The sequence below is a fragment of the Alexandromys fortis genome, unplaced genomic scaffold (assembly GCF_014885135.2).
Source record: "Alexandromys fortis isolate MF-2015 unplaced genomic scaffold, M_Fortis_MF-2015_v1.1 scaffold_246, whole genome shotgun sequence".
In the NCBI taxonomy this organism is placed as follows: domain Eukaryota; kingdom Metazoa; phylum Chordata; class Mammalia; order Rodentia; family Cricetidae; genus Alexandromys; species Alexandromys fortis.
In genome coordinates this window covers 348,792-362,045 of record NW_026068131.1, presented here as the reverse complement: position 1 = coordinate 362,045, position 13,254 = coordinate 348,792, and the positions used below count along the sequence as shown (strand labels likewise).

General features: G+C 38.5%; 1 protein-coding gene across 1 annotated transcript in view; it reads left to right on the top strand.

Moving 5' to 3' along the window:
- Nucleotides 1-12,957: 12,957 nt before the first annotated feature.
- LOC126490838 (heat shock factor protein 3-like) overlaps nucleotides 12,958-13,254 on the top strand; it is a 48,404-nt gene continuing 48,107 nt past the window's right edge. The window contains exon 1 of the mRNA XM_050126053.1: nucleotides 12,958-13,053. Within this exon, the coding sequence (XP_049982010.1) occupies nucleotides 12,958-13,053 (96 nt within the window). The remainder of the gene's footprint in view (nucleotides 13,054-13,254) is intronic.

Below are 13,254 nucleotides of genomic sequence, written 5' to 3'. Positions count from 1 at the left end.
GATCATTTCATTAAATGCTGAAAAAGCATTTGACAAAATTCAACATCCCTTTATGATAAAAGTCTTGGAAAGACTAGGGATACAAGGGTCATACCTAAATATAATAAAAGCTATATACAGCAAGCCGACAGCTAACATCAAATTAAACGGAGAGAAACTCAAAGCCATCCCACTAAACTCAGGAACATGACAAGGCTGTCCACTCTCGCCATACCTCTCTTCAACATAGTGCTTGAAGTTCTAGCAATAGCAATAAGACAACATAAGGGGATCAAGGGGATTCGAATTGGAAAGGAAGAAGTTAAACTTTCGTTATTTGCAGATGATATGATAGTGTACATAAGTGACCCCCAAAACTCCACCAAAGAACTTTTACAGCTGATAAATACCTTTAGTAATGTGGCAGGATACAAGATCAACTCTAAAAAATCAGTCGCCCTCTTATACACAAAGGATATGGAAGCAGAGAGGGAAATCAGAGAAGCTTCACCTTTCACAATAGCCACAAACAGCATAAAATATCTCGGGGTAACTCTAACCAAGGAAGTGAAAGATCTATTTGACAAGAACTTTAAAGCATTGAAGAAAGAAATTGAGGAGGATACCAGAAAATGGAAGAATCTCCCTTGCTCTTGGATTGGGAGGATCAACATAGTAAAAATGGCAATTCTACCAAAGGCAATTTATAGATTCAATGCAATTCCCATCAAGGTCCCATCAAAATTCTTCACAGATCTTGAGAGGACAATAATCAATTTTATATGGAAAAACAAAAATCCCAGGATAGCCAAAACAATCCTATACAATAAAGGATCTTCTGGAGGCATTACCATCACTGACTTCAAACTCTATTACAGAGCTACAGTAATGAAAACAGTGTGGTACTGGCATAAAAACAGAGAAGTCGACCAATGGAATCGCATAGAAGACCCGAATTTTAACCCACAAATATATGATCACCTGATTTTCGATAATGGAGCTAAAAGTATACAATGGAAGAAAGAAAGCATCTTCAACAAATGGTGCTGGCACAACTGGATGTCAACCTGCAGAAGAATGAAAATAGATCCATATCTACAACCTTGCACAAAACTCACGTCCAAATGGATCAAAGACCTCAATATTAGTCCGAACAAACTGAACCTGATAGAAGAGAAAGTGGGAAGTACCCTACAATAGATGGGCACAGCTTCCTATGTATAACCCCAGCAGCACAGACACTAAGGGCAACATTGAATAAATGGGACCTACTAAAGCTGAGAAGCTTCTGTAAAGCAAAGGACACTGTCACTAAGACAAAAAGGCAACCTACTGACTGGGAGAAGATCTTCACCAACCTTGTAACAGAAAAAGGTCTGATCTCCAAAATATATAGAGAACTCAGGAAACTAGACTTTAAAATGCTAATTAACCCAATTTAAAAATGGGGCACTGAACTGAACAGAGAATTCTCAAAAGAAGAAGTTCAAATGGCCAAAAGACACCTAAGGTCATGCTCAACCTCCTTAGGGATCAGGGAAATGCAGATCAAAACAACTTTGAGATATCATCTTACACCTGTAAGAATGGCTAAAATCAAAAACACCAATGATAGCCTTTGCTGGAGAGGCTGTGGAGGAAGGGGTACCCTCATCCATTGCTGGTGGGAATGCAATCTTGTGCAACCACTTTGGAAATCAATGTGGCGATTTCTCAGGAAATTCTGGATCAACCTACCCTTGGACCCAAAGATGCCCTATCATATGACAAAAGCATTTGTTCAACTATGTTCATAGCAGTATTATTTGTAATAGCCAGAACCTGGAAACAACCTAGGTGCCCTTCAACGGAAGAATGGATGAAGAAAGTGTGGAATATATACACACTAGAGTACTATGCTGCGGTAAAAAACAATGACTTTTTGAATTTTGCATGCAAATGGATGGAAATAGAAACCACTATCCTGAGCGAGGTAACCCAGACCCAAAAAGATGAACATGGGATGTACTCACTCATAATTGGTTTCTAGCCATAAATAAAGGTCACGGAGTGTATATCTGGTGAACCTAAAGAAGCTAAATAAGAAGGTGAACCCAAGGAATATCATATAGTTATCCTCTTGGCTATGGGAAGTAGACAAAATTGCCGGGGAGAAAATTGAGACCTTGGGGGTGGGGTGGGTTGAGGATAAGGGGGGACGGGGAGAGAAAAGTGAGAAGGGGAGGATTGGGGAAACAGGATGATTGGGATAAAGGAAGGTTGGATAGGGGAGCACATATCTTAGTTAAGGGAGCCACCTTAGGGTTGGCAAGAGACTTGAACCTAGAATGGCTCCCAGGAGCCCAAGGCGATGTCCCTAGTTAGTCCCTTGGGAAGCTGAGGATAGGGAACCTGAAATGACCCTATCCTATAGCAATACTGACGAATATCTTCCATGTCACCATAGAACCTTCATCTGGTGATGGATGGAGATAGAGACATAGACCCACACTGGAGCACTGGACTGAGCTCCCAAGGTCCCAATGAGGAGCAGATGGAGGGAGAACACGAGCAAGGATGTCAGGACCACGAGGGGTGCACCCACCCACTGAGACAGTGGGGCTGATCTATTGGGAGCTCACCAAGGCCAGCTGGACTGTGACTGAAAAAGCATGGGATAAAACCGGACTCTCTGATCATGGCGAACAATGAGGGCTGCTAAGAAGCCAAGGACAATGGCACGGGGTTTTGATCCTACTTCATGTTCCGGCTTGGTGGGAGCCTAGCCAGTTTGGACGTTCACCTTCCTAGACATGGACGGAGGGGGGAGGACCTTGGACTTTCCACAGGGCAGGGAACCCTGACTGCTCTTTGGATTGGAGAGGGAGGGGGAGAGGAGTGGGGGGAGGGGGAGAAGGGTTGGAGGAGGGGGGAGGGAAATGGGAGGCTGGGAGGAGGCGGAAACTTTTTTTTCCTTTTCTCAATAAAATATATATATATAATATATAAAGCATAAAAAAAGAAAATTGGACTTCAAGATACCTTTGCAGAATGCGAATACTTTGAACCTGTGAAAAAAGTTTATATTTTATATCCCTTCTAGTCAAGACATTCCAATATTGTTGATCAAATAAAGTTTTGATATTTCTAGTTGGAAAAAAAAGACTGGACAAGGCAATCCAGTATGAAGAATAGGTGCCCAAGGGCAAGTCAAAGCATTAGGGACAGTCCTTGCTCCCACTGTTGGGAGTCCCACCAATAGACCAAGCTGAACAACTGTCATATGTATGAAGAGGACCTACACCTGTACCATGCAGACTTCCTTGCTCTTGGTCTGGAGTCTGTGAGCTTCTTGAGCCCAGATTAGTTGTTTCTGTGGGTTTCCTTGTGATGACCTTGACTGCCACACCTAATACAATTCTTCCTCCCTCTCTTCAACAGGATTTCCAGATCTCAGCCCATCAGTTACTGTATGAAGAGTCTCTGATGACAATTAGGGTAATCACCAATCTGATTATAGGTATGGCCAGTTCAGGCACCCTCTCCACTATTGCTAGAAATCTTAGCTGGCGTCATCTTCCCGGATTCCTGGGAGTTTCCCTGACATGTTAGGCTTCTCTCTAACACCAAAATATACCCCCATCAAGACATCTCTTTGATTATTCTCCTCTTCCATCGTTCCCCAACCCCTCCATCCCAATCACTTATGTTTTCATCTGCCCCCTGTTTACCCAGGAAATCTTATCTCTTTTCCTTTTCCAGGGACATTCATGTATCCCTCTTTGGGCTCTCTTTGTTAGCTAGCCTCTGCAGCTGTGAATTGTAGCATATCAGAGCTTCTTTAACAAATGCTTGACCTTAACTGTGAAGGCAAGAATGTAAAAACTCCAAAATCTTCCTTGGCTTATTCTTGAATGGTGGGAGTATAGGGAAGAAAAGAAGCAAATAAGAAGGGAGTGTGAAGGGGAAGTGTGAAGGTCTTGGGAAAAAAATTATAAGTAGTTGTTGTGCAATCTTAATTTAATGCCAGTCTTTTTACATTAGGAATCTCTATTACGTTACTCAAATGAGCAGGATCAGTCAGGCTGGCATTACAGCTCAGTGACTGAGTGCTTACTGAACATTCCTTGGGCCCTGGATTAAACCCCTAGTTCCTCAAAAGAATAAAAGTAAACAGAGTAGGAATGAGTATTTATCATTTTGAATTCTTTTGAGAAGACTCAGAGAAATAAGTAAGGAAAATTCAAAGTTTTGTTTTGATTTGGACCTCAGGATCAATTCCAGAACCTTGTGCTTGCTGGGCAGGCAAGCCTATCACTAAACTCCATTTCAAGCTGGAAACTATACACATGAACAAGTACTGACTAAAGAAGAGAATAGGATAAAGATTAAATAATAAAGGATACTTCATAGCAATCTAAGAAAGGACCTCCAACTAAGAAGCAATGGTTAAGTGATGGCTGTTGGGAAAGGTCGAGTCAACTTTCTTTAAAGGCTCAGGCCTTGAGAGGACAACTATGCTCCAACATATGGCTCCACACTCAATATATACACTGGCAGTACTAGTGTACTTATGACCTCATGAGTTGTGAGGAATTAGTGATTGGAAGAATGCGAAGGACTTGATCAAAACGTTGTATGCACTTACAGAAGTACAACAAGCTAGAAAAGCAAAATATATTTTAATGTTAATATGTTTCATTAAAGAACTTCATCTTATATTTTATTGAATAAACTTAATAATTAGGTATCTAATTTCCATTCAAGAGAGACCATCTAATTTTTATATTGTGACATATTGCTAGCTCTTAAGATATTCACTATTTGGAGTTTGGGTATAGCTCAGTGACAGAGTACTTGCCTTGCATGTGTTAGGGCTTTTATTCCATCCTTAGCATAAAAAATAATTTTAAAAAATTACTATTTAGTCGATTAAATAGAGATTGCATTTTATTTATTTCCTCCAGAAAATGTAGCAACTGAACTTTCAGGTGTTATTTATATGTAATAGTCTCTGTGTGCATGTTTGTGTGTGTGCATGTGTTTTACAAAAGTGGACATAAAAGTCTTCAAATTCTTAAAATGTGCCTAAAAATCTAAGACACTGATTCAGTGTAGGAAGTACATATAGGAGACAAAGCAAAGAATTACCAAAATTATATTGAAGAAAGAGAAAGAAAGAACCTGTTCGGGACAAAACAAACATAAAGGTGTTGCATATGTACTGAGATGTAGAACTAAACCAGATTACTGGAGCGGTGTCTTGGAACCCTAGAAATAATCTGTGATGCTCAGATGCTGCATTGTTTTCATGGCATGTGTCCTATGAAAGGTCTTCTTGATGAAAGGCAGGTGGGAAGAAATGATGATCACATAAGAAGATGAAGCTGCTAAGAACCAAAAAATTTCCCCTCATCACCTTTGAATAAATGTTGCCATATACAGACACTTAATGATAACACCTGAATGAAGTTCCTGTGGTTTTGGAGTTGACATGTATGCTATCCAAGTACACTGAAATAATTATGAGTTGGATGTATTCTTCCTTGTGGGTCTTGGAAGAATAGCCATTCATTTTTAACCACTCATTTTTGATGATGTCATATTTGTTCCATTGTTTAGTTATGAAAAGATAACAAAAACTGGTCTCTTCATCTTCTTGATGGAAACTTTTTAATCTGCAAATTATTAACATGTCTTTCAACATCACTGGAGAACCAAACTTCTCATAATTTCCAGTGGATAAACTGTCATAGATTGATAGCAAAACCCAAGTACTTTGATAACTTTTTCATAAATCACCTTTATTAGTAATTTTACATGAAGCCATGCCAGGGATATAAATTTAATTATTTCTTATCCAGAATCATGAAGTCTGACTGGGCAAAGAGGAGCAGAGTAGAAACAAGATTTGCAGAAATATCATTAAAACCATTACTATTATATTAATATCAAGGTTCATGGCAGTTGCAATTCTTAATATATATTCAAACATTTATTGAGGCTGAGCTAAAAATATTTTTGCTCTTCATATGAAAAAAGTCATAATTAGCATTATTTGGTTATGATAGTCTGTGATCCAAATATTGGGCCTTTAGGAGTTGGGAAGACGACTCAGTGGGTAAAGTGCTTGCTTTTTAAGCATGGGGACCTGAATTTAGATATCTAGGATCTGCATAAAATCTGGGCACATCAGGGTCTACCTGTAACCCTAGTTTGGGGGAGCAAAGATAAGAGGTCCTAAGAGGCTCACTGGTCAGCTGCTCTAACCAAAATGATGATCTTTATGTTTAATGAAAGGCCTGGTTTTCAAAACTTATGGTACAGAAACAACTGAGAAAAAAAATATCTTCAGATAAACCAATATGGGCAAGTTCACCTGTAAACCTGCATGTACACATATGTTATAAGAAAAAATTTTAATTAAAAATGGAAAAATTAAGCCGGGCGGGTGGTGGTGCACATCTTTAATCCCAGCATTTGGGAGGCAGAGGCAGGTGGATCTCTGGGAGTTCGAGGTCAGCCTGGTTTACAGAGTGAGTTACAGGGCAGGCCCCAAAGCTACACAGAGAAACCCTGTCTAGAAAAAACAAAAAAAAGAAAAAGAAAAAGTAAACCTGTGGATTATCTTGAAACATCTTCTATATGGATATCATTGAATATACTTCTTTAGAAATTTAGCTAATACGTATGAAACTGTCCCCTAATCACTGGCTGTGTTACCTTAGGCAGTTAATCCAACTCCTCTATAACTTTAACTTTAAAACAAAGCATTGGCCTTTGAGTATCTTTTATATCTAGCATTTAAAAAATTGATTATCTTTTATATCTAGCATTTTAAGATAAAAAGGTAAATTTATTCTATGTGAAATTTCTCTGCAGATAATTTAATCCCATACTCATTTTTCTTGCATATGCTCTTAAAATTTTATTCAAATAAAATAAAATGAATGTAAGCCTATAAGTTTGATAGTTTCTACTGCTATTTATTGCTATTATGATAAATCCTAAAATGGAATGTAAAGGCTGAAGAAATAGTTCAATGGTTAAGAACACTGACTGCTCTTCCAGAGGACACAGATTCAATTCCCAGCACCCACGTGTCCGCTCACAAATGTCTATAATTCTAGTTTCAGAAAATCTGATGCCCTCACATAAACACACATGCAAGCAAGACACATTCAATGAACATAAAATAAAAATAAATTGTAGGTGCAAGTTTCTGTCCTGCCTGGCACCACATTTGTTCAGTCCCAAAGAAACACACAAAAGCTTATATTAATTATAAACTACTTGACCAATTAGCTAAGGCTTATTTTAACTAAATATTATGACATAAAATGACCCACAATTCTTATCTATGTTTAGCCAGCTTTTCTCAGTGAAGCGTTCTGATCTTTCCTCTACATCTGGCTAGTGACTGCACCTCTCCTTTCCTTTTCCCAGATTTCTCCCTAGTCTGATTTTCCTGCCTATTCTTTCTGCCTGGCTACTTACTGACCAACCAGCATTTTATTAAACTAATTTAAGTGACAATCTTTACAGTGTAGAAGAACATTGTCTTACACCATTTCCCCTTCTTTTCTCTTCAAAATAAGAACTCTGAATCTAATTTACTTTGTTTAGCTTTTTTCTTCGTCATTATCCATAACCAACACGCTAAACAAAGACAGACATCCATAATCCATTTTTTTTTGGTGGGGGGAGGAATGCAGGCATAGTTTTTCTAGGCTACTTCCTTCTGACTGGGGCCACTGTTAATCTTATGGAGACACAAAGAAAATTTAGGATTATGGCCAAGTACTGACTGAAGTGTTCTGTGAGGCTGGATCATCACAGTCAGCAGTCTTAAGGCTGTTCTGAATCTAAAACTCAGAAGAAACAGAGGTGCTTTGAAACATGGATCATCTGGGCCATCCATTCCCACCAGAGATTTTTTAGGGGGTCTTCCTCAATCAAACCTTTTTTTTTAATTAACACACAATGAATCTATAGACTCTCATTTCCTGTGGAAACAAAAGCAAAACCTTATCTTCAAAGTTACATATCTTTTGAATTAAATTCTAAAATCAAAGCAATATATATATATAATTAATCAAGCAGCATTTATAATAAAATGTCCTTTAGCAGCTGTTGCTACTTCCTCATCTGTCAAACAATTTAGACAATACAATAATATACAGTATCTAGACTCTCTGTGTATTTTCCATCTTTAAATGGCTTTTTTTCTTACTCATTTCTTTTATTTTTTTAATTTTTGGTTTTTTGAGACAATGTTTCTCTGTGTGTCTTTGGCTATCCTGGAACTCACTCTGTAGACTAGGTTGGCCTCAAACTCACAAAGAGATGCCTGCCTCTGCCTCTTGAGTGCTGGAATTAAAAGCATGTGCCACCATGCCTGGCTACTCTATTTCTTCTTTTTAAAGACTTTCTTTATCCTTTGTCTTTTCTCTCCCAAGCCTATGTACATTTTGAAACATACTGTAAGCCATTTAGAAGTTTGTTTTTTTTTCCATCTGAATCTTTCTTTGCTATATATCTCTATCTTTTTCTCAGCACGTGAGTCTTAAACCTGCTAAGCAGTATGGTTAGGATTAAAACTGTAGTTTTGGTGGCTGGCTCCACCCCATTTCTTAGATTTATGAGAGTCTAGCTTCACAGAGGAGGTACTGGTGGGAGCCATGTTTATTGCCATACCTCTAGGGAGTTTCAAGTCCCTGCTACCACCAAGAAGCATACTGCCAGCTCCTCATGAACACCATTTAAGTGTTTGGTGGCAGAACCTCTTTTTTTTTTTTTTTTCCGAGACAAGGTTTCTCTGTAGCTTTGTAGCCTGTTCTGGAACTAGCTCTTGTAGATCAGGCTGGCCTCAAACTCACAAAGATCTGCCCGCCTCTGCCTCCCAAGGACTGGGATTAAAGGTGTGAGCCACCACCACCTGGCTGGTGGCCGAGCCTCTGAAAAGAGCTGTGTGGGTTTGCAGTTAAAGCTGAGTCAGGAAGCCTCTCTTAAAGGAGCAATGCCTCTGCCTGCCTCTAGCAAACAAAGCCTACCAGAAAAAAAAAGATGATTACCAAGAAGTTGTACTTGGCTTTGTTCTTCTCTGATGGCAGAGGCTCTGTTAAGAGCAGAAATAATTACTCAAAAACTGTATTATTTAAAACACTATTTGGTCAATAGCTTAAGCATATTGCTAGCTAGCTCTTATATCTTAAATTAACCCATTTCCATTAATCTATGCATCACCACAAGGTCATGGCTTACCTGAAAAGTTTAGGCAGGCTCCGGCAGAGGTGTCTGTTTCTTGTGTTGGCTACATGACTTCTGTCTGACTTTGCTCTCTCTCTCTCTCTCTCTCTCTCTCTCTCTCTCTCTCTCTCTCTCTCCATCTCTGTCTGGATTTTTTGTCTGGCTTGTTAAGTCATTGGCCAAAAGCAGCTTTAATCATTAACCAATAAAAGCAGCACATATACAGAAGGACTTCTCACAACATTTTCCCTTTTCTGTTTAAATAAGAAGAAAGGTTTTAACTTTAAATAGTAAAATTACATATAACAAAACAGATATCAAGCAAGAATTACAGTTACAATATTTATATCTAATTTATTTTTTATCATAATTAAGGAAAACTATAATTATACTTATTATTCAACTCCATCAAAGACCCCAGAAGGATATAATATTACTTAAGTGAACAGGAAATGCATTGTAAGCAACTTCTAAAACTCTAGAATTAACAAAGATATCTTGCTGCCTGGACAGTCACCCAAGCTTTTTCTGTATCATTGGAGTGTCCATCTTCAGCCTACAGGTCCATAGTATCTGGCACACTTTTCCATGAAGCCGGAAATTTCAGACATTTCCTCCTATATTGGCAGTTGGGCAGTCTTCTGTCTCCTGCAGAATGTCTGTCAGACACTTTTATGAAGCAGGAACCCTGAAAAACCATATCACCTTTAGGCAAGTTTAGCAGTCATTTCTCTGTGGATCCTGCATGTCATACAGCATAACATCAAACAGTCAGGGCAAGAGCAGTTTTTTTGCCCAAATGGCTAACAAACTCCATAAGGAGCCTCTTTTATGCCCATCATCTTCTTGAAGTATATTGGTCCTACCAGCTTATGAGCCTCATTGTCATGAAAAGTTTTAAGTTCTTAAAACATTTTAAATGCCATATTCCATAGGTCTTTGAAAGGTTTGAAGATTATGTATCTAACTTAACTATAACTCTGTACATCTAGAAAACCGAACTAACATGACCTCAAGTTTGACTACTATAAATGACTATCTAGTAATCTGTATTTCTTAATTATAGATTATATTTTTAAATGAGCTGCACAAATACAATACCTTAATCAAGAGCAGAAATATACATATAACAAAATTGACCTGAAATTTGTACCAACAAACCGAGGTCTATACCAGTCCAAAGTATTTATCTCTATAGCATATTCTTCTTTAAATGAAAACAAACATTTATAAACAATATTTGGGAATTTGGACATAGTTCCCTCAAAACTGTTTTTTGTTGAGTGAAGTAATTTGGGGGTTATACCTTTCAGGGGGTCTTGCTGCATCAATCCTCATTAGTCTGAAAGGAATCCACAAGTTCTCATCCTCTGTGGAAACAAAAACAGAACCTCTTTTCCAAAGCAATATATCCTTAGACACAAATTTTGAAGTCATGATACCTTTATATGTGTTGGCTTAGTTTAGCAATCCCCAGAATCAAATGTCTCTCTGTAGTCAAAAAATTCAAAAAAAAAAAAAACCAAAAATATGCATAATCCAGACTTGCTGTGTATATTCCATCTTTAATTGCTTTATTTTTCTTTACTCCTTTAGTCTATAATCCTCTGTAGTCTCTCTCTTTAAAGACATTGTTTGATAATTTTTTTTTAATTTACTTCTTTTTATAACTGCCTATATTCTTTTTCTTTTCTCTCCCAAGCCTCTGTACATTTATCCAACACTGTGACCCATTTAGAGGTCTTATATATAAAGTACAGACTCTCTGTATATATTTCATCTTTATGTGGTTTACTTTTCTTACTCTATTATTTTTCTGCAATTTTAATATTTATTTTATTACCTTTATTCCTTTAATCTCTGACTGTCTGTACTCTTTTATATTTTAGCTGTCTATTCTCTTTTTCCTCTCTCTCTCAAGAATACGTACATTTATCTAACACTGTGACCTATTTAGAGGTCTTTTCTATCTGAATTTGTCTTTATAGTGTGGATATCTGTAATTGTTTTTTTTTTGAGCATGAGCGCCTTTTAATAGCATTTATATAAATGCTAAGAAGGCAGGGCTCAGACCAACTCAACCCTGCCTGCTTGCTCCACCCAGTCCTACATGGCAGAGACATGTTCACTGCCTCTGAGACTGCCAGGTGGGAGTCGTCCTTACCACCTCAACACTGGTAAGCAGATGGCTCGTTCTGCCACTAAGTAACTTGCAGCAAGATGCCAACAAACCCCATTAAAGTGCTTGGCACAGAGTTTGTGCTACCTAAACCAGGAAGCCAGATCTTAAAGAAGACATGCAATTTTTTTGCTGCTAAAATTCAATAAGGAAATCTCTTAAAGGAGTCATGTAAACAGCCTATCTAAAAATATGCTGCTACCAACAAGCTCCAATTGACTCCCGTTTCTGTGGGTCTAGAAACCATCTTAAAAAAAAAAAAAAACAATAACAACAACAACAAAAAAAATGTTTTTAGGTCTTACGTGAATCCAGGCCCTTTGATGGTGGGTGCTATTCTGTTGGTGCAGGCTCTGCTCAGACCCCAAATAATTACTCAGAAACTATACTAAACTATATTATTTAAAACACTTCTTGGCCAATAGCTTAGGTGTATTGCTAGCTAGCTCTTATATCTTAAATTAACCCTTTTCCATTAACCTGTGCATCACCATGAGGTCATAGCCTACCAGCAAAGTTTAGGCAGGTGCCAGTGTAAGCGTCTGTCTCCTGTGGTGACTATATGGCTTCTCTCTGACTCACCTCAACCAACTATTTTCTAATGAAAGGGACATAAGAAAACAACAACAACAAAAGCAATTGTGTACATTTTTAGACAATTTTTTTCTACTTGATCTTCTTTCTAACCTTATCATTAGAAGAAGAGAATGTTCCAATATTCTAGGAGTGTCTCATGTCACCAAAATGCATACCAAGAATTTTCACCAGCCAAGTACAGTGGCATACATTTTTAACCCTAGTGCTAGGGGAACCAGAGGCAGGTAGATTTCTATAAATTTCTGGACAGTCTGTTATACGTAGTGAGTTCAGTCAGCTGGGTTACATAGTGAGACTCTGAAAAACAAACAGAAAACAAAAATACAACCAAAGAAATCAAAACAAAAACCAGCCAGTTCTCATCATCTACCCAGAGAAAAGATCAAACCAAGCACTCCAAAGCATTGCCTTTGCAATAGCATTAAGTTCGTTGCTAAGCTATATGCAGCATTAAGCTAATTCAGTGCTCACTTAGTACCATTCCACACCATTTGGTTACCAGGTCATGACTGTGCATAGTGAAGGTTCCTATTCCTTTAAAGGTGATGATATAAATTATGTAATATAATATCCATAATTCTCCTAGCCGCAAGTACCTAACCTGCTAAGAACAAAGATGGAGCTTGCAAAAGCGCTTACGTAGCACGTACAGCCACGAAAGCAGCGGAGAAAACACCGAAGGTGGTGCCCCCTACTGTTTTTGCTCATGGTTTATTTTTCCTCACATTACAAAGGTTTTCCTCTACCGGAAGTTCCTTAGTAGTCGCGTGCCAGAAGGCGCTGAAAACACGGTACTGGAGCTAGCCAATGAGAAGTCTCCCCTGGGAATTAAGGTCCGCCCCCAAGGAAAGTTCCGCTTTTTGCAGTGCTGCTTGACCTGAAGTGAAATTGCTCTCAGTAACGGTAGCTCAGGTTTTCGCTACTGCGTAGTTTTCGAGAGCTGACATTTCTCTGAGGTACTGACACCCTGAAACATGGAACAATTCTGCAAGACAGTTCCTACCTTTCTCACCAAGCTGTGGGTAATAGTCGACGACGCCATCTTGGATCATGTGGTTCACTGGAGCAAGGTAAAAGACTATATGGGAAGAAGCATGGGTGTAAATAGAGGGACGTAGCTTTGGAAAGCGTCTTTTCAGAGTGCAGGAAAATTTTAGACAGGGTGAAGGATAGAGGCACAGGACGTTTTCACGACCCCCTACAGCCGCTTGGTGGACACTGAGTTTCATAAGAAGATGATTAAGCTTTACTTCAGCCAGTGCTGTGATTCC